The sequence below is a fragment of the Agelaius phoeniceus genome, chromosome 10 (genome assembly GCF_051311805.1).
Source record: "Agelaius phoeniceus isolate bAgePho1 chromosome 10, bAgePho1.hap1, whole genome shotgun sequence".
In the NCBI taxonomy this organism is placed as follows: Eukaryota; Metazoa; Chordata; class Aves; order Passeriformes; family Icteridae; genus Agelaius; species Agelaius phoeniceus.
The window spans coordinates 16,178,195-16,200,658 of NC_135274.1; the positions used below are offsets into that span (position 1 = coordinate 16,178,195).

Below are 22,464 nucleotides of genomic sequence, written 5' to 3' on the forward strand. Positions count from 1 at the left end.
AGACTGCATTGCTGCATCAGCCCCTGCAGCTGAGAGCCAATGCAGCAGTGAGCAGCAATTTAGATACCAGGAATCCTGCCTCTAACAGCCTGCACTCACTAGCCCCAGTTCCCTCTGAACTTTGAAGGCCCAGGCTTGCTCCTGTTTGCACCCCTTCAGCTTTAACTGCTACTGCTGGTTTATATGAGGAATACAGTTTGGAATATGGGATTCATTTCCTAGTCTAAAGAAAGAAAAAGGAAAGAAAAACCACAGTTTGGATCCAGCTATCTTGCAGGCTGAAATTCTGTTCTGCATTTTTTCCTTCCCGTGCTGCAGCCTCCTCTGCTCCTGCCTATTTTCAGATGAACTGTTGAGATGCTGAAATTCCAACTACACAAATGTGCCATCATATCTATCACTCACAAAGACTGTGTTACCTTCCTACACCAAAGTGAAATGCTCTGGGTGCCTGACACGGAGAAGACACTCATGCAAGTGTGACTGGAATTATGCACAGAAGAGGGTAAGCACTGCAGCAGCTGGTTCTTGAGGCTGCTGCCCACCATGGAGATGTGCAGTACTGCCTTGAACTCAGTCCCAGCTGTGTGCCAGCACAAAGCACCAGGACCCCTCCTTTGGAAAAGATGAAGGTGTGAGGCAAAAGATGTTGATCTGCTCCAGCTGGCAGAGAGGAAGCACTCTGTACCAGCTGCACACAGAAGGGAGAGCTGGAAGAGAATTTTGGATCTCACAAGCCCCCACCATGGAGAAGAGCTGAGAACAAAGCCCTGTTATGCAATAACCTTGAGGCATTGTCAGCAGCAGAGGTCTGAGGGGATGGCTAGAGCAGGAGAAGGACATTACACATGCTAATAAGGAGCAATCACAATTGTTTGGGACAAACTGGGGCTGAAGATGAGCTCCTCCATAGAATCTCATCAACATGAGCTGCCTTGCCAGGGACTAAAGGGAAATATTCAGCCTTCATGCTCTCAGAAGAAGAGATGAAATAGCATAGGTGGAGAGCCTGAAGATTCCCATTTCCTGCAATTCTTGCAAAAGACTCTCTGTGGCCACTTTGTAATCAGTTTGGTGCCATCTCCTTTCTGAACTTTTGTCTTTTCCTCATGAGTCAGCTCCTGCAGTACCCAAAGCAAAATAGATCCACCTTTTGGATAAGAAAAACCTTGTCCTATACACTGGTTTCATCTGTAGCAACCTGAGCCAGCAAGGTACCTAAACACCAGGTGGGTTTTCAGTCTCATTGAGAGAGCAGGAAGGGGAAGCCTTACTGGAAGGCAAAGCTCAGCTACACATTGCATGGCACAGCATGGACATCCTTCCTGCTGTCCCCAGCAACTTTCCAGGACTTAATCCACTAACAGCACACAGCATGCAAAACCACTGGAACCCATGGTCTTATTTGGAGACTTTGTCTCATTCCTCACCCAAATTAAACCTTTCTTTTGCAGCTTTACCAGCAGTTTCACAGCACTTCAGTCACTCCTTTCAGAAAGGAGGAAAATACTCCATCATCTGGATATGCCACAGACATCAAACTAGGATCAGCTTACATGAACAAAGTAGAAGCACACTACATCTGTGCTTGTCCAAATTATCTGGCAAAAACCAAGTATACTGGGAAAGAACAGATAGGCCAGGACAAAACAGAGGAGTTATTTCATCACAAAAAGCATTCTTAATAAATACCCTGAATCCCTTTGCTAAGAATAGTTTGGCTGGAACATTGGACTTAAACTGTTTAAAACTTTTATTTTCCACTTGGTCTTCATGTACAGATTCTGTGACAATTTAACTCATTTTTACTGGATTGGGGGACCAGAGCTACACCCCAGCATTGCACTATTAAGCTACAAAATTGTGCCTCCTCCCTGTTTTAGCCTTCTTCACTGGTATGCAACATATTTCTATCCAAACAGAAATCCTAAAATGCAACTTTGGGGTAAGATATAAAGTGCCCTACATGGCTGGTCAGGACATAAACAACCACAGCAAAAGTTGCTTGCTAACCTTCTACCACTTAGCAAAAGAGCTAAAGTCAAGAAGGCACTTCCTTCCCGTTACCCCATCCCCTCAGTTTTCCTTTTCCTACAGCCTATACAGCTTCAGTTTGTATAATATATAAACATTCACAGTTTCATTTGCAGAAGTTTTTAGCTCATCCATCTGGGTCATACATCTTTGGGTGATACCAGTACAAGTTAAATACTTAAGCAAATTGTGGGTGTTTGCACTGCATTCCTGTCCAGAAAAAAGCTCCTGATGGCATGCAGGCTCCACCAGCAGCCATACACCCTACAAACTGCCCAGGCATAAAAAGCAGATTTCTTTGCCATCTTCTGGGGCTTTTTCTTTTCCTCACAAGATCTGTTGTCAGAGGAAGGGAGTTCAGAGCTTATTTCCTTCCACCAGTGGACTGGTTTCCCTTTGCTACATTAATGGGAATTGCAGGTGCACATCAACCCAAATGTTCATTTCTTCAAACAGCAGAAAAGGCTACATGCACTTGGGGAGAAAAAATATCCATCCGTTCATGCAATCTTAGCTTTCAAGGGAAAATGCGCAGTGGAAAAAGAAGGAATGATAGGGGAAATTAAATTAAAATGCAGGAAAAAGAATATTAGTAACAGGAGGGAACTTTTACCTGCGGTGCTTGCCAAAACGCTTTCATGCTGCTCAGTGAGAATACACAGGTGTGCAGGAAGCCCAGCAGACAATCCAAATATGATGCCAAGTTGCCAGGCTCCAGGGCAGTTGTCCTGCAGCTGTAGCCTCAGGGACCTTAGCAGCTCAGTCAGCTCTGATCTGGGTGGCTCTGTGGTCCCCTATTTCCCCAGGCTGGCAGGACAGCCCCAGGGCATTCCTGCACTATCTCCTGTTCTCCTGCCAAAGGCGCCTTAAAGGCGGCGCAGGGCAGCGCCCGCTGCTCGCCCGGGCTGTTCTGGCCAGGCCTTCCCAGGCACTCTGTGACAAACAGCAAGGGAGGCTGCTTGCTCTGACAGTCCAAGTCACACCTACAGAACTGCCCAAACACTGCCAGCCTGCACTCAAACAATTTGCAGAGTTTTACTACTGTGCACTGCGGATGTTTCCATTTCCAATGCTTCCTCCAAGTGAGCCTGACAATAAAACACACTGGACTTGATGAAAATACAGCCAATTCTTTCTTAAATCCAGGCTCTGCTCTACACTTCCATAGCAGCTGACACTTTCTTTTTAAAGCACTCACCTCAATTTCTGAATAAGATTATCATTGTGTGCCAGTGCTTGGTGTTGGTTACTGTCTGTGGAAAAGCAGGGTTTTAGTTTTGTAGAATCTGGGGGGGGACCAACAAACCAACCAAATCAGAACTCTACTTTTGATTCCAATTCCTCCAGAAATTATTGTGGCCTGCTTCTTAGCCTGTGAGCCAACAATGGGTAAGGGATGAATTCTACACAGCAATATTAAAGTACAATTAGCATTTTCTGAGCTTGATATTTTCTGCACTTTTCCTCACAATTAACCTCTTTGCTGTGGATATGTGACCTTTCCCAATGCACAGGTGGATCACACCAAGGCCAAGCTCTGTGATCACCCACACAGCTACAACTCACAAAATTAACTGATTCACACAGAGAAACACCAGCCATGCAGGGCAGACCCTTGGCTTATGTTCAGGCTGGCCCTCCTGCATCTCGATCCAGCCACAGGCTGAGGCAAGTGTGAATTTATGGCATTTTTCACGCAGAGTGGCACCAGTAAGGCACCAAGCAGCATCCAGTCAGGAGGAGCACCCCATGAAGGCTCTCAGCTCTCTGCAAGTGCAGATCTGCCAGACCCAAAGCATGCAATAAAGGAAAATTCACTCAGGCACAAGACCTTACACGAAGGGAGAGCTGAGCACCTGCATCAATTCAGTGATCATGACTCAGTGATCTGCAATAATTTGTCAAGTCACAGCAATGTGAGCATCCATCCAAATTCAAGTGATTTCCCAATAGTTACAAAAGAAGCCCAAAGCACAACAGAATGAAAAGCTTCTCTGTTTCCCAGAATCTCAAATACCAAGCCCAGGTTCCCCTGCCTCCCCAGTAATAAAAAAATAGCATTCAGGTGTATCCTTTTATCAGAAAACCAGTACTCCTCTAATTGCTCCACCATAAGAGTTTTAAAAGCATCATTCATTTAAACAGCTCCCAAAAGCACTGAATCTGTACTAATGAAGATTAATAGCAGATTTGCAATTACAAAGCTTGGAAAGGCTACTTTTAGAAATGAACATCTCACCAAAAATACATTTTCAGCTGAACATTACTAATTCCATGGCTGTCCACTGCAGGGTTTCCTGGACTTCAGAAATAAAGGTATTGCAGGCTGTGGTGTATAGGACTAGAGGGGACCTCAGTGTGGCAATTTCTGTGCAAGACAAGATTTCCCTGTTATAGGATTTGCCATGTTCTCAAAGCACTTATGCAATCTCTTGAAAGGGAAATATAGTAGAGTTTTACACAACTGAGTTTATTCCACCTTGCAGCATGAAGCTGTTCTGCACAGGTAAGTAGTGAATGGGAAGAAAACAATTCTGCCATTTCTGGTGACATTTGGGTTTACAATGCTCATTTCCCAAACACATATCTAAGGGTGAGACCCTGAGATGGAGCTCTGTGTTAGGCACTGAGAGAACTGTGAATTACATTAGTCAGAAGTCAGATGCTTCCTTCACACCCCGAAGTTAAGTGAGGCCATTAAGTGTCTGGTGCCACTCTAAAGGATTTGCTACACCTCATTATTCATGCATATTCCTTAGGGGTTCCAAGAACTTAGTGTGTAAGAGCTCCCAGTGAAACCCAGCCCCAGTGCACAGGAAAAAAGGATAGGCATCAATATGGAATTTTCCAGAAATCTGAACCTAAAAGTTTTCACAGGCTTTGCAGAAAGTACAAGGAGTGTAGAATGCCCAGCAGCTGCCAGCCCCAGCACCCTCCAGTTTTGCTCTCAGTTTGCTCTGGCCCAGCCCAGCAAATGCACAAATGTAGGGTGCAGAGTGGTCTGAGTCCCAGCCTTCGCTGGGAAGGAGCAGCACTCCTGGCACAATAACATCCTGCAGGCAGCAGCAGAGCTTGCTTTGGTTTGAGACTTGATCACAGGCACAGCTGGGGGGTCTTGCAGCCAACTGTTACCCTCAGCAGTGGGCAGTGAGTGCTTGGCAGGATGAAGTGCAATTGGAGTGGGTTTCTGTGGAAAATATCTCTGTTGATACAGTTCTCTGTGTGCCTGGGTATGGCAGAATTTAACCCCCAAGAAGCTCTGCCAGCCACAGTTGCTGTCAGTAAAGCCCACACTGCTGAGAAAGGACCCATGACAGGGGAAGCACGTGAACAGCAGCTCTGCAGAAAGGGGATAAAGAACTTCAGCTGGAGCTGCAGCAAAAGGAGATGGGTGACTTGGCCAAGCACCCTGTCCAATTTACACTGAGTGCCCAGGGCACTTACTGCAGATGATATCAGGACCAAAGGACAAAAGGCCATCCTCAGAGAGCTCCTACACAATTCCCCTTTTCAGGTATTCTGCCAAAGAAATCCAATATGGGTTATGGGACTGGAGAAACAAAGAACTGCTAGATAGTAAAGGTGGAAGCTGATTTCCCTCTGTTTCTCTTGTTAGAGAGGTCAATCCACCTGATTTCTCCCACATGCTGTTCCTGCTTAGGCTGACACTTGCAGCCAAAGAGGAGCATCAGACTGGTAATATTCCATGTTTGGCAGCACACAAACAGACAGCAAGGCTGACTAAATGCCCTCAGTAACTTGTGGTTTATGTATGAGTTGACAGCACCCTGACACTTTCAGGAGGTATTAAATACCTCATAGAATTGGGCCAATAGCCAGGGCACAGATCTGGCACATGGAAAATAGTAAGTGGAGTATCTCCTTGTAACCACAGCAACTTGAAAAACACAATGAAAACAGTGCATATCCCTGCAGAATTACTGAAAATGAACAGACATATATTTGTGAAATAGTGAAATAAATATTATAATGATGCTCCTGAATTGCAGAACAGATCCTACTTCATGCAGACGTCAATGTCAGAAATCCAGATGCTGCCTATTGATAGTGAAACTTCCTATAATCCCCTAAAATTTGTTGGATAACATACAGGAACTGATTGTACCAAAGCTGAAAGGAACAAGAACAGCCCTGACACTTACACAACTAAAGACAGGGCAATACTGATAGTATTTCAGAACTTGCTCTTAATCAAACTTTAATTTTTTTTTAAGGCATATTTATTTACTTCCATGGATTGTGTGGTAGAGACCTCATCCACATTACCAGAGTTTGCATTAGGACAGACATGGCTTCAGAATGTAATGCCAAGACAGAATAGTAATTTAATGTCTTGAGATAGGGACTCTGATGCAGAAAATATGAAATTATTACACACTCCATCAAGCTCCTCGTAACAGCTGCTGAGCAGAAATTATAAACTAGTTTTTGGAGATAAAATATGTGATCATTAAAAAAAAATACAGTAAGAACAAGAATGTCCATGTGACATGTCCAAAGTGACAATAGTTAGACAATGGAAGGCTCTCTTGGGTCTTGCTGAGTTACAACTTTCTCATATTATGCCCACCTAGTGATGAGGCCAGAGGAATTATTTCCTGGATCAATCAGATACTACAGCAATACTTAATTTAGTCTACCTGAAGTTCTGCACTGAGTCTGATTTTTTTGTCACAGTCAGGATGGGGACACTAGAGAAAACTAAAAAGAGGATGAAGATGAATCTTTATCCAAAACTTGAATGAACGTCATGAACTTTTCATCAACAATTTCTTCCCTAATGGCTAAAATTTCTGTTTGCATTTCCTTGATTTCAGACATTACTGTTATTAAAGGTAGGCATTAGTATCAGGTTATGAACAAGTTTGCAGCAGTACAGAGCTCTTTAATCTGTGGATTTCCCTAGAGACTAAAAGAGGCCTCAAATACCCATAAAAAACTAATGATGATAAATAACCTGTGCTGGGTTAAGTTTACAAGAAAAAAGCCCAGTATTTCAAGACATTCCATTTGTGAACTGTTCCATGGTAATGGCAGGAAAACCCAAGGGCATGGCATCATTGTGCTCATCACTCTTTGTCTCAGTTTCACAGCATCCAAGATTAAACAAGGGCCAGGAGGAATCCTAGGAGGTCGAGCTGATCCAGATACTTTCAGTGCTGCAGATCCCAGACCCCTCTTGGCCAACTCATACCTGAGCTTTGTTGCCTTTCCATAAGAAACCTTTGCTGGTAATTGCAGCTCACACAGGACAGCGATCTGCACATACGTGATTCACACTGGTGAATCCACTCCAACATCACCAGACCCTTCCAGAGGCTCATAAAAGAGGACAGAGATCCCTGCTTTCTGGGAAATGGACCACTGAGAGACCAAGTGAGGTTCCCAAAAGAAAACACACAGCCCGCAGTAGAGCCAGAAAAAGAGTCATCGAAACTGAGCGTTGTCAGGTGTTCATTGAAAAACTGCAGTTGTGTTTCCCACTGGAGAGCTTCTGATCCTAAACCAGTGATCCACGGGGAACACAAATGCCACATGCTGCTAACAAGGTCTGTTTCCATCACAAGCATACATTTATCTCATCACCCTCTCTCTCAGACCTGGATTTTTTCACTGTAAGTCACTAACATGTCACAACAATTTCCTGAGTTGATGCCAAAGAAGCTGTTGATTGTGATTGCTTTAAATATGTCAAAGCTCTGCCTTGGTTTTTGTTGTTTTTTTTGTTTGTTTGTTTTTTAAAAAATATATTTTACCTGATGGCTTTTGCCTTAGACATGGCAGTTCAGTAAGAAAACAGACTAAAGCGATTTTTCTAACATATTAAAGTCCTTCTTAATTTAAATGTTGAAAGAGCTTTAAATGGGAAGGAGCTGCAAGCAGAGCTCAGAGCACAAGGGCAAATAATGCCTCTGTGTTGGCACCCTGTGGTAAGGAAAGCAGGAAGTGCCAGATCTGATCAGGCCAACAGATGATTCCAACCACGGCTCACAGGCTGGGACAGTGAATCACCAACCAGCCCAGAAACATTTCCTTCCATTAGTCAGGGGAAAGCCTCAAGAACGAGAGTTTATTCCACTTCTGGTTTTAATTTCCACTTTGTGGTTAGCCCTGAAAAACTAATAAACATTTAGTATCTCTACCACATAATTCTATGTTTGCCTGCCTATATAGGAGCTGTAGAGAGCAAACACTCACTCATGACAGGCTTTAAATCAAACTGACAGTCATTTGTCTGCACCAAAGAATTTTTTTTTCTTGTCCAGTGACAGCTTTTCAACCCCTAATAAATTTGAAATCAATTACATAAATGTGAAAACAGAACAGAAAAATAAATTTGCTAAAATATATGTGTGTGCAGATTCAACACAGGCTGGAAGTCTTCCCACAATTAACTAATTAATTCTAGGTGTTTTCCAGTTTTTAAGAATGCTGCTCTCCTGAAGCCAGTCCAGCCACACAGTGGAAGACTCCAGGAATTACATCAGCCTATTTCTGATCACTTCTTATGTATTGATACTGAAACTCTCTTAAATTACCAAGATGCTGCTATTCTTCAGTAGCCTACAGGCTCCCCCCAGGCTAACAGCCTTCAAATGACCTCTACTTAACACCCTTAACAGCCAAAAGCCTGGGACATGGTTTGCCTTAGCTGAACACCCCTTCCCATTTCCACATCTTCTCTTACTCCATCACACACAAGCCTAAATAATACATGACAGTTCACATTATGCTGCCTTTCTGTGACAGTTCTGAGATGGTTCCTCAAAGAGCTGCAACTCCCTTTGTGCAGCAGGTTTTTAATGAGCTTTGGGAAGGGCTTTATAACCTCTCAGAGTCAATCTGAGCCCTTATAACCACTCCTCAGTGACCTGCTTTTCAAATAAAGCCTTGTGGTTTTCAGCGAGGAAGATGCAGAGCTGGGCTGGTTATCTAAGCATTTGTTGTGGTGAGAGAGGAAGGAATATAAAGACAGCCCCAGCCTGAGCTGGCAGCTGGGCTTCCCAAAAGGGGCACCAGGAAAACCACAGAGCGTGGCACAGAGGTTCTGCAGGGTACAGGAGCCTGAGCAAGGGCAGAGCCAGCACATGAAGGGATGTCACTGAGCCAAGGTGTTGCCATTATCTCCAGTTCCAGCTGGGTGTTCTGTGCACACACAGGCTGCAGAATATCCTGAGGCTGTGCAGGGAGAAGGGCTGGCTGGGAGGTGAGCAATGGGACACAGAACAGCTCTTTGGAGAGCCCTGGTTTGTGTCCATCCCATCTCGTTAGGGGCCCTGGGTGGGATCCCTGCTCTGCTGACATCAACGGCAAAACTCCTGCTATTGTTTGCCTGGACAGGATTCACCCTCAAGAGCTTGTGACACACGAGGAAACCTTCACAACCCCACAGCTGGGTCTGCCCTGTGATCTACAACAGACAGCTCACTGTCCCACCAGGGTGACACAACCTTCTGCTGGGTATGTGAGAATGTGAGAGGCTGCGTCAGAGGGGACAGAGCCTAGTAAAGCACACACACACACAAATGCACTGTTGCCATCCCCACAGCAGCAATATCCTCTAAAGCTGGTTAGGGCAGGAATCTGAGCAAAGTCCAATGCCAGGAATCTGAGCAAAGTCCAATGTGAGAGAAATCACACCACAAGCAGCTTGATAAATAAACATTGAACGAGCATCACAATTTTGCTAAGCACATAGGAAAGGCTCTGTTTCAAAAAACCCAACTGAACAAAAAACAACCATCAAACAACAACTAAAATAATACCAAAACCCTAAAAACCAGAATTCTGTGTTTTATGCACTCAAAAGAACTTCAGTCAAAGAACTTCCTCAATAAACTTCATTTACATAACTTCCTTCATTTACAATACTCAGTCGGGTTTAGAGCAAGTCACTGCAATGACCTGGCTACAATTACAGCAATAGAAGACACTGATTGCAACACTACAGTGTTACACATTCATCTCTAAACATGCAACAAAGCATCTGCAGCCAGTCCCAGCACTCCAACCCCATCATTCACTGGAGCTGGATGCAGGCAAGGTCTTTATTACCATGACAGATTAGGAGGTCTGCAGGTGCCTAGCATGCCAAGAAAGCATTATGCTTTGTGCCACTGAATCTGAGAGAGGTGACACACATTGCAGTAGACCACTGCCATGCAGAGAAGAGGCCAAGTCACTCACAGCTGTAGCCACCATCCCACTCTGGAGCAGACTGTCTAACAAGGCAGCAGGAAAACAGGGGTGGATATTTAGCCAGTCCCCAGTTAGATGTATTTATAAGTTAAATAATGTAAAATGTTGCTTGCAGTATTAAAACCACAGAGTCTTTCCCACAGGGCTGTTGCTCAGCCTTAATACAATGGATCCATGCTCCTGCCTCAGTTTCCCTCAGGTGAGCTGGCTAATCATAATTATTGTACATCTTCTTATAGATAAAGTAACAATGTTTGAACTAAATCACAGTTTGGGTTTTGTGCAGAATTTTACACTGACTATAAATGCTGCTTCTGCAAATGGTTCCCAAAACAAACCTGCAGCTTCACACTTCCTGTAATTCCTCACTGACTGGAATATTGCTTTAGCAATTATATGGATGCTAAATGAGGACAAGCCAAGCACATAATTTGGGAAGGGTTTTAAAACTGATAAAATCTGATTCATATTTTAACATTAGTCAGTCTTGCAGTTATGTAAATGTAAAGCAAAAGGATCCCTGAAAATGTGTTTCCTACACAAGAAATTTACAAGAACAGTGATTCAGGTTTGAGTACCAATGAGATGTTGCACAATTCAAACCTGTGTTTACCTCAGGCAGCTCTCAGCATGCAGTGGAGCAGTGTAAGGCAAATGGAATTCTCTCTTCACCCCTTTCACATGTTCTATACTGCACAGCAAATTTCACCCCCTGGATTTCCACTTTTCAGAGCTATAGTCTGAGATCACTTTAGAAAAATATACAGAGGAATTAAACTCTAGACTTGATGGGCTGCTCCAGGAATATTTCCTTCCCAATAGCTTCCTGTGCAGTAATTGAAAACCCAGGATAGCTGAGCCCCGTGTTGTCACACTCGGGTGTGCTGCAGTTAAGTGTTACTGCACATGGTCCCATCAGCCAGGGGTGGAGATCCAGGGACTCCTGATGGGCAAGGACACCTGAAATTGTCTGCTGGCAGCACAGTCTCTATGAGCTCTTTGGATTTACATGGCTCCTGCAGTCCTCGTTCCCCTTAGCTGGAAATACACGGGACCCTGCTGCCAGTGAAGAGCAGGCACCAGAAGGAGCACAGCAAGGGAGAGTGGCAGGGGCTGGGGGAGTCTTCTCTCTTCCATCAGACAGCTCTCCCACTAAACCTTATCCCACAGCTCTGAGACCCTCAGGGAGCCCAGGTGATGAGTTAGAAAGTAGTCAAAAGTAATTTAAAAGAACAGGCAAAAATTAATGCTTGCAGTATGTTTGACTGATGGCACACTGAGGTGAGAACCACAGGAACAGGGACTTCATCAATTACATTTCCAGTTTCCAAATACACTTATTCTGCCCTACTAGATTAAACAATTACTCTTTGCAGCACTCATAAAAAAGTACAGGCTTTCCACGACTGTAACTGTACCTGCTCAGCACTCACATGTGGCATTTCAGTCCTTTCCCTTGATACCTAATGATCCAGCATCACACAGGCTGCTTCCAGGAAACATGTGTTTCTGCCTCTCTAGCTGGCCACAAATTAAAATGGGGTCCCAGAACAAAAGAAACCTGATCCGTGAGGAAATTCAGATCCGGATTTGAATTCCAGTCTAAACATTACATCTGGTTTAAAGAAAATAAAATAACCATACACACATAACACATATAGAGATCTGCGCTCCCCTGCGGTTCCAGACCAGGGAATAGGATGTATTTTACCTTTATCCAGTAGTTTTTTAAGATAATATATTTTCTATTCATTTCTATCTTTACTCACAAAATGCTTTCAAAGAAAACTGTGTATCTTACTGGGAAAAACAGGATAAAGCCGGGGAGGGTTCAGACGCCGTGAAAAAGACTCCATGCCCCCGGAGCCGCTCGCTGGAGGAGGGAGCTCTTTCCCCAGGGCTGCCAGGCTGGATCATTCCCCCCTGAGGCCCCGTAAGACAAAAACGCTGGCCCCGAAAGGCCCCGGCTCCCGGCCATGCCCGGCCGCGCTCCGCTCCGCGTGTCCCGCGCACGCCGCGCCGCGAGATGGGGCTCTGTGCGCACGGACAGACGGACGCGGCCCGGCAGGGGCTCTGTGCGCACGGACAGACGGACACGGCCCGGCAGGGGCTCTGTGCGCACGGACAGACGGACGCGGCCCGGCCGGGGCTCTGTGCGCACGGACAGACGGACACGGCCCGGCCGGCGCTCCGTGCGCACGGACAGACGGACACGGCCCGGCCGGCGCTCCGTGCGCACGGACAGACGGACGCGGCCCGGCCGGCGCTCCGTGCGCACGGACAGACGGACGTGGCCCGGCCGGCGCTCCGTGCGCACGGACAGACGGACGCGGCCCGGCAGGGGCTCCGTGCGCACGGACAGACGGACGCGGCCCGGCCGGCCCGTGTTCCTAGTGGCAGGGAAAGCCGGTCCATCTAAAAGCTGGTTTTTGCGTAAAGGAGGGAGCAGGATATACATAATGCTCTTGTATTTTAAAAGGACTAGAAATGGCTGGAAGGATATGGAAAAGAGGAAAAATAAAGTCCAGAATACTACACATGGTGTACATGGAGGCTTGTGTACAGAACATTCCTTAGCTGTCCTGCAAAACAGAAACATGAGTAAAATGCACATCAAATAGCTCCATAAGAAAGTCAAGACTGGAGCAGATGTCTCCTGGCCCTCAAACAGGCTCCTGTGGCAGAGGCAGAGCCACAAACAGCCCCTTTGTAAAGCAGCCCCTAAACTGCCTCCAAAATCTGCTGCAGATTCCACCCACACCCCACTGCTTCCCCCCAGGGGCACCTCTGCCTATTTCCTTGATGCTTGCTCACATCCCGGGGTTCTGCAGAAGAAGGAAGAGCTCAGATATCTGAGGCAGAGCCATGGGGCACCAGCCCAGCCTGTCCCTGTCCCACTGGGCAGCTCAGCTGAGCGTGGCCAGGCACACACCACAGGGGGAGGGTTATTCAAACGACCCAGGCATCCAGGATGTGAAGTCCCACCTACATTTGGATGGTACCTTCAGGTGATTTCACATCTGGTCTGTGTGCAATAGCTCCACACTGGCAGCAATACAGAGGGGTGAGGCAGGAGAGAGAATCCCCTGTGATTCCACAGTGCAAAGGAGATTGCAGGGGCTGTCCTTAGTGATCTCTGGGGTGCCTAGAGATGTATGCATGGTGATGAGAGGTTGGAGTGGGAGATAAGAGACCAAAGAGCCCTGTAAGAAACATGAACGCAGGAGAAACTTCAGCAGACACAGCATTTTTCTCTCACCGAGGCTGAGCCAGTAGGTGCCTCCCAAGGAGGTTGCTCAGAGAGCTCCTCTTCCCCTGGCAGCAGGGCAAGTGCATTTACTAATGAATAGGACTCTTAGAAAAGGCAAGGAATTTTTTTTTCCTCCCTACACATATTCAGAGAAGCAGAGAAGTTTTTTTTTGTTGGTTTTTTTTTCTTCACCCCCCTCTTCAAGATTCTTTCATTTGTGATTTCTAATCATCATTCCACTCTTCTTTCCCTCCTTTTCTTTACTCCCCATTTGTGAGTCACCCCCCCAGGCTTGGCACCTCTCCAGACCAAATGAACTCCAGGAAGGTTTTTTTCCTCTCCTTTCCTCACCACCACCACCTTCTCCTCCCTATTCAAGCTGAACCTGTGGACAAAATAAATGCTGGTACTGGGTCATTGTCCTTCCCTTCCCCATCACAGGATTCTGAGAGAGGATTAAACTAATCTCATACATGGACTCACTCCTGGGTGCTGGCCTGGACTCCTGCCATGCAGTGGGATGGCATCAAGTGCAATGTCCCAGCAAAGTGTTTCTGCAGTGACTTCCCATGCAAGGGCAGCAAAAGGATCCAACTCAGGAGCTGGTGGCTCTATAGTGTGCAATGTCAACACAGTCACCACATTTAACAGCTTGCCTTGATTGAAAAGGTAAAAAAAAAGGAAAAAATAAGAATAAGAAAGCCTAGGAGGGCCAAGGGATTCAACAAACCAACCAGACCAATCATTTAAGTGCTTCTGCATTGGCTCATTTGTTAATTAATACTTAAGCAAAGCATACCCAAAGTTGTGCTGTGATGGGAGGGAGGCTACTGGGAGTGGGAATTTCTGGAATTACTTTCTGGAATTACTCCTCCTGTCTCCCACATATTCAGATGATCAATACCTGCAGCAAGCTCCTAGGAGCTGGCAGTGCCTGCCTGCAGGGAGCCCAGGATCAGCAGGATCAGAACTCCTTTGAGTGCTTCACAAAGGAGGACACAACCATCACTGCTGCCCCTCAGCAAGAGGGGAAACTGAGACCTCAGAAAACACAGTGATTCCCACAGCCCACATGGATAAACAAATGGCTTACTCTGCAGCTTTCATTTCAGAAAATAGCAGCTCACTGCTGACAGCTCTGAAAGGATACTGCTAGGGTTCAACTGCCTGGGTAGCTCTAATGAAATGAAGCTGCTGGGCTGTGTGGGCAACTCCAGCACCCTTCACTGGCTTACACAAGGCTACTTCCATCCAAAGATGTCAAAAAAAAAGGAAAAAATAAGAAAACATTCAGCAGACAAGGCCACAACTCAGGAGAGTTTGTGAATCCTGTGAGTGCCATATGACAATGAGTTGACTTTGATGCAACGCATTTTTTAGGCACTTTTAAATTAAAACTTCTTAGTGGGTTTTAATTGATAAGGTTAAATCAACTCAAGAACCAGATGAGCATTAAAGACAGAAATGCACAAATGATTGAAGATCACAAATGATTGAGTTTTCCATTGATGGGGAGTGTATGTAACACATTTCTTGTATAAAGTGACACTGCTTTAAGGCTTGGAATACCAAGGTGTATGCATATAGAGGAGCTGTGGTCAAATGCCTACAGTGGCTGTGTTAGCAGCATAATCCATAGAGGCACAGCCTGAGGGAGAGCTGTAGAGCTCTGCCAGGCCAGCTGAGCCCCTGATGCAAAGCTCACCCGCACAGCCAGGCATCCTGGTGGCCCTGAGGCAGGAGCTGTGGCTATTCCTCATTCCACACACCATAGATACCCCCACATCCTTCAGCAACACACTTAACCTCTCCCTGCCACAGGTATCAGCCAAGGACACCTTCCTATGCCATCCACCCCCACCCTTGGTGTGCAAGCTGGCAGAAAGGTAAAGGTTGCTGGGAAGAAATAACTGCAGAAAAATTGAAGAGGCCAGACATGACCAGAGCATAAAAACCCTTCCTGATCCATCTCAGGCAGCAAGTGCTAAGGGAACAAATTCTCATTCCGGCATCAGTCTTGCAGCTGATGCCTGAACAGCTCTGAAACAATCCACAGACAGCAAACAATTCCAGTCACAAACACCCAGGCACAAATGTCTAGGTGGTTTGTCAGTGAGCAATTAAATCCTGTGCTGGATAAAAATGTTAAAAATGCATCACATTGTGGCTTTAAATAGTCTCTTGTTGGAGAACTTGGTCTCACTGCCAACTTGCACTTGGGTAAACTGTTTTTGCCACTGCTGGGATTCGCTGAATGTCCATCAGGCAGTTGCATCACACACTGAATAGTTTGGCATTACCTCATGCCTTAAGGGAAAGGCAGAAGAAAATGAACTAGCAGCCTGTTTTCTGTCTACTTATTTATTTACTTTGGTGAGGGGCTTTTTTATTTGCTTTTGTTTTGGGAGTATTTTTCTGTCCTTTTCCCTCCTGAGCTAAGGGTAACTTGAGTGCACAGCAATCAAAAAATGTGGTGAGGAAAGTACTTTGGAAAGTAGTGGGAATGTGGAAGGCAAAGGAGAGAAGGAAAAATGTGAGTCAAAGGATTAAATCCAAATTCCAGTCTGGGACTTCTTAACGAAGATGGAATACTGACTAGTTGAACAAATTAAGGTTTTTCAAGGGGGTCTGGGGAAGTGATTGGTTTCTATCCAAGCAGAAAATGTCATTCTTCTCCATCGGTACCAGAGAAAATAAGAGAGACAAAACACTCCCAACCCTGCTCTGAGAAATCTGAAAAGATGGGAGAACAGACAAGGACAAACAAGCAATTAAAAGGAAATTGCTTCTCTCTCCCCACCAAACCTTTTGTTTCTTTCCAAATGAAAGTGGAAAAAATTGATTAGGGGGTCAAAAGGAGGAAGAACCAAAGAACTGCATCACGTGCAGTGCCATGTGAAAAGAGACACTGGGTGTAGGCAAAAACTCCACCAGGGTGTAGGCAAAAACATGCTGCAGCAATGGGGCTAAAGACCTGCAGGAAGGGACAAAGACTCACTTCTCAACCTGTTTGGGTTGAGCTTCTTCCCATCTCTGAAGCTTACTTTGACAGTTACAGTTTCTCTGCCTAAGTCAACCATAACATGACTGAAAACTCAGAATATTTTAACCGGTGTTGTTATTGTCTCATCAAGCCACTCTACCATCCCTTAGTGTGGTTTCCAAGGGGACAGCAAGCACACACAGACCAGCAGCTGCTCAGATCTTCAGCTGGAGTCCCTGCCTGCACAGCAGGTCAGCAGAGGGAAAACGTGCCCTCATCTCTGCCACTGCAATAGCTACTCACACATCCTACTCAAATCTGGTTTAACAGTGGAATAACTAATATCAGGCTGGAAAAGTGGATAAAAGGGATGCTCAGCATTTGTTACCTGCTGCCCTTCTGCCACACAGAGCTGCAGACAGCAACTTTGTCAACCTATTCTGTAGCATTCACACAGGGACTTCCCTTGGAGCCCAAAGCACACTAGCTACACAGGAAAGGGGGAAAAACTCATGGAACACTAAGTATAAGCTTTATTTTCTGCAGCAGTACAGTACTTTTAAAGGAAGTATAATCTTTGCAAGAAATCTAGATTCCCTTCTGTGCCCAGTGGTCTGCAGCTTCAAAGTGTTCCATCTCTCAGCTCTGGATGGAAATAATTCATACCCAAATTATCTGAGAATTCAGTACTCACTAAGACTGGAATATAAGGCTAGGAGAAAATCATGTTAATAGAAGTTTTATACAGAAAGAGCATTTGCTGCATTGGACCAGAGTGAGCCCCTCTCTAAATAAGCAGCCTCCAAAATGGCCTCAGTAGCTGACAAAGCTCACAGATGTATGATATTTCTCCCTTAAATTCCTCCACTCTGCAAGTATTTTCAGCCCAGGAACTTCTCAAGTCAGAGGGGCATTTTCAGTGGTTGGTAACCCTGGCTGGATTTCTCCTTTCTGCACTTTTCCAGTCTTCCCTTGAACACAAGTCCAACTTTAGCCCCTACATCTTTTGGCAAGGAGACTCCAATCTCTAACACAGAATGTCTTTCAGGAGTTAATTGGAAAATCAGGCAGTGATGGACCTGATCACTTGGTGGTTTGCAGGGCCTGCAAAATTCTCAGCTCTTCTCTGTTAAAAATAGTGCTTAACACTCCACAGGTGGGGAAATCAGAACCATCTCTCCTGCATTTCCAAGCTGTCTCATAGGATGAGCTGTGGTAACACGTACTGGGCAGCTCAGCTGAGCAAAACAGAGCAGCTGGAAACCCTCTCCAGACACCCCCTAATTCCACCTTACACTACAATATCCACCTGTGCAGAGCTTGGACAGTGATATCCACACAACCATGATAACTGTGAATCTGTCAGCAAAACAGTGTGAGAAATCATATCAAACCACCAGATTTCTTGAGAAGCTTGAAGTTGGCACATTTGTAAGTGTTTCCTAGAGGTCTGCATATTGCCAAGGAAACCTGAGAGAAAGTATCACTGATTTGAAATACAACCACTCAGAATTTTGATGAAAGTGAGAAATCTAAGACATTTTGTTAAGCTCCACTTCAATATTTCAAACTCATGTGTGACTGCAAAAATGAAGTGACAAATTCATTGTGAGAAACACATTGGTAACAAAAAGGGAAAAGCCAGATGAATTTCTGCAAAGTGTGAAGGCTGTTTCCAGCATCTCTCCTGTTGGACACACATAACCAAGAAAGCTTTCTACAGTAATTTAAACTGAGCCAGAAGACCTCTGGCCTCATCCTTCTGACCTTTGTTTCACCACAAGGATGAAGGATTCTCTCTACACACTCTGGTGCTGGAGAGGTTTATCCTGGGAAACTCCTCAAGCATAAGGCATTAGTGACAACAAAAGTTTAGAGGAATTCTTGCATATGTAAAATGAGAATTCTTTTTTATGTTAGACAAAATAAACACTTAAACAGTCCTAACCTCCTGCACATCAGAGAACAGGCTGAGCACTCGTTACCTCCAACTCAAACTTCACTTGACAACGTTAGAGACTGTAATTTTTTTCTGTTTTCTGTTTTATTCTTAACTAAAGCATTTTTACTGGTATTTTCTATACATTTATCTACTTGAGATATTCACCTTTTACAGTAATAATTTATATAATTAAGTGATGTCATTATATACAAGTGGCATCATAATCCACCTGCAAATGCCATGTATGAAGACATGGCCCAGCAAGCTGAGGATGGGCAGGGCAGTCAGTCTGCACTGAAATTTCATTTTGCCCTGCAAGCCTTCTGCTCAGTAACCCAGAGGTCCTGGGTAACCCAGAACAACGATGCCTCACTCCTATGTCCCAGGCTTTGACTGGTGCCACAGCAACAGCTAAGTCTGGCTGGGACATTTCCATTATACTCTCAGGGCTGGAAAACAAACAAATTTGTACAACGCACACAAACAGTCTTTTCTAAACTCTTTTAATGGCACTCTGAAGACCAGACTGTCAATTGTCTGCTGTGTTCTCAACAATTTGCTAATGATAATTAAAGATGCTCAAAGTCTGCCAAATATTTCAGCACTCTATTTAACCAAGGAGATAAGGGTTCAGGAGGAAAGCAAATGAAATGAACTTGATCCAAGGAGGAGGTGTTACCTACAAAGGAACCCATAAGGGCATAAAGATAGCAAAGGCAGAGTAAAATGTTCTCTAATCTGCACAACAGATACACAGGGAGATGATGCCAAAACCCTGGAATGAGATTACAAAAGCAGGAGAGTAAGTGGATTCTTTTCCTTTCTTTCTGAAAGATTCCATCCCAAAGAAGTTGCTTAGACAACGGCAACCCCCCACCACGCGATCCGTGTATGAAGGAAAACAAATCCATGCTGTAGTAACAGGAAGATCAAAACCTGGGTTGTGGCTGCTTTTTGGGGTTTTTTCCTTTGGCTGAGAGAAATTAAATACTCATTGCATGCCCATTTCTGCAGAAAAGGACCATATGGGCTGTGGGATATGGTGCATGCTGGCCACAGAAAACAGGAAGAGAGAAAGAAGAGCAGGCACCCATAACTGGAAGTACAGCTCTGGTTGCTCTGAAGTTCTGCTGAATTAAGGGTGCTGTATAAATTCTTGATGCCAGAGAATCATTTGAGGCATTCAGCTGACCCATGCAACAACATTCACTTGATCACTAAAGCTGTGAGTTCACCAAGTTATTTTTAATAAGATCTACAGTGGCAAATTCCTAAAGGTGTGTCAACATGTGCAGCAAGCACACACCTGTTCCCGTGTGAGACTGAACTTGTTGCCTTACAGGAAACACCTTTCCTTTCTGAAGGTCACCAACCCTTGCAGAAGTTCCTCTGCCATGACCCAGTGTGATCACATGCCTGCTCTCAACACTTTTACAGAATTTTATCAAATTCAGACTTTCTGCAAGCCCCGTGCATGCAAAATTGTACCTATGGCCTTCTGGCACCCCTAAGCATTAGGCTCTTTGCACTTCTACTGGCTTATTGCATTATGTTCTAAACCTGTTTACTCCCTGACTGGGCCCATGTTTGGAGCAGCATAACAACTTCCCAACAGAAAATTAATAACATGGAGAAAACATTTGTACCAAAGGGCAGAAAGTCTTTATTGGGAAGAATAGTCTTGCTTTATACCTGAAGGAGCTTTATCTGCCCACCTATTTTCTGAGAGTATCATATTCAATTCTGCCTATTTCAGTAAGTGCCAATGACTTCAGCAACACCCCCTTGGCAGAACTATGTTCCCTTCATGTGAGGAAAATAGTAATGGTTTTCCAGCAGATTGCCCTCCACATCATCCTCAACTAGAAACTCAGTGAAAACACTGTATTCTTTAATTTTCAAACCACACTTTTCCATCTCCAAATGACTGGGACTACAAACAAATAATCAGAGACCCTTATTAAATGTTAATTTTGAATCTGGCCATATCGATGCTCAATTAGCTTCTACTACTGGAACTACTTTTATAATACAGTCCTGCTAAGTTTCAGATAATTATATTTTCTAAAAAATTCAAATTTTTGTAGAAAACATGCAACAGTCAAAAGCAAATAGAAGCCTACTGCCTGGAAATGTCTATTTCCAATGCAGCTCCACTTTTAGTGTCATTTATCATCAAAATCTTTTAAATTATTAGTAAATTAAAAACTCGGGAAGCATTTCATGTAAATATTTATAGGTTTGAAACCTTGCAGCATTATGTTCAGAGGTTTTGATGTTAGCACTTTGGGGCTAAATTGTCTTTATTTTCTCCACACTTTCATGCTCCCAAACTCATGTGAAATAGGAGCCAATTCTCTTCCAAAACAGCAGTCATTTCAGATTCTGTCTGGCCCAGTGGCAATAACTCCAGAAAGCAGGGGTGTCTCAGCACACAGCATTCCTTGCTCAGAATGTGTTTGACTGGAACCAAGTACTTGGCTCGGCAGTGACAAATCAGGACATAAGGTGGCATTATTGCCCTTCCTTAACTGTCTGCAGGGCCCGAGTCCAGATCTGCATGTCCACAGTGCTACAACATCGTTGTTTGGCATTCCAGAAACAGTACAAAACAACTTTAAAAGACCCAGTGAGAAAATCAAGTCTGTACCAAGATGCATTCAGAATACCAGACACGGCCAAATCCTGACTGTTTCCTGCTTTAAATTTTCTCCAAATACTGTGTGTATGAAGTAGCCTGACTGAAAAAAAAAAAAAAATAAAAAGATTGTTAGGCTTTTAGTGCATTAACTATACAGGACTTCTGAAATAACATTTTAAATGTCTGGACTTCACTTGTATCCTTGGCTCAGTGTTCAGCTGTGATTGCCCACAGCAGAAACTCCCATCAAATTCATACAGATGCTTGGAATAAGAAATGAGAACGTAACTGCAAAGGACACAGGAACATGGTTTGCAGGTTCACCATTTGATTGTTTTCAGTTCACACAAAAAATTTAAGGACTTGAAGCTATTTTTTTAATTAAAGAGAGCTGATAGCTGTACATTTCAGATAGAGGACTGAAACTACAGAACAGGGAACCAGCTTTTCCCTGGTCTTGTCCAACACTTGTGGTGTATTTGGACTGAGAAACATCTTTTTTGTCTGTTCAGTCCAGCAAAAGAGAAGAGTAGCATGAGACCAACAGCCACATCTGAACATGTTTCCAGTTCCAGGTACACACAGGATCTTTCATTCAATAGTTGGAAGCCACTACTCACAATAGAAAGAAGGGGAAGACTTCAAATAACACCAGCAGTTAAACACTGGAACCATTTCCCACACAATGGCACTGTCCCCTCACACAGTGACACTGTCCTCCAGTACTTCAAAATCAGGGCAGGTGCCTCTTGGAAAAGGATATTTTAACCTCATTCAAAACCCCAGTGTAGAGAGAACTAAGAGAACTGACAGAGCTATATGATGTCAGAGGCAAGGTGGCCCCTTTTGGGTTTCGAGCTCTGCAAACACTTGATTCTACAGAACAAAACTCATTGCAATATCCCCATATATCTCATTCATTAATTTCTCCTAACAAAATACATTCATGCCTAATTTTTTATTTTGTATCTAGCATGAAACTCACCAATGTCAGGTCCATGTCTGTATGAATAGAGGTTTAAAGATGAAAAGCTCTGCAGGTGTAACACAGACTGTCACAGTGTTCTCCTCTGCAAATCTCATGCCACTTTAACACTGAGACATGGGGGCCAGAAATAAGCAAAAGTGGGAAGCATCCAGTGAAAAACCATCAGAAACTCAAGACAGCTTTGAGAAGGGTTTGTTTGTGCTTGGTTACCGTGGTGGTGGCAGTTGGGGTGAGCTCCAATTACATCTGACCCATTGAAAAGGAGCTCATCACAGTCCAAGAGATGCCAAGCACAAAGGTGCTTATTTAAATTTGTCTGTCTCTGCTTCCATTAATCATGACCTCCTGACAACTTCTGGATCCCACTTTCCTCTTCCCCCATCTTGCTGCAGCCCTGAAGGGCCTC

General features: G+C 44.5%; 1 protein-coding gene across 2 annotated transcripts in view; it reads right to left on the bottom strand.

Annotated features, from left to right (window-relative positions):
- The window catches only part of OSTN (osteocrin), a 57,119-nt gene extending 34,872 nt beyond the window's left edge, over nt 1–22,247 (bottom strand). The window contains exon 1 of one of the 2 annotated variants that reach the window (XM_054639596.2): nt 22,056–22,247. In XM_054639596.2, coding sequence (XP_054495571.2) covers nt 22,056–22,070 — 15 coding nt within the window. In that variant the 5' untranslated portion in view covers nt 22,071–22,247. Of the gene's footprint in view, nt 1–12,055; nt 12,183–22,055 lie in introns of those variants that run through there. The other variant, XM_077183995.1, reaches the window with a different exon arrangement.
- Nucleotides 22,248–22,464: the final 217 nt, after the last annotated feature.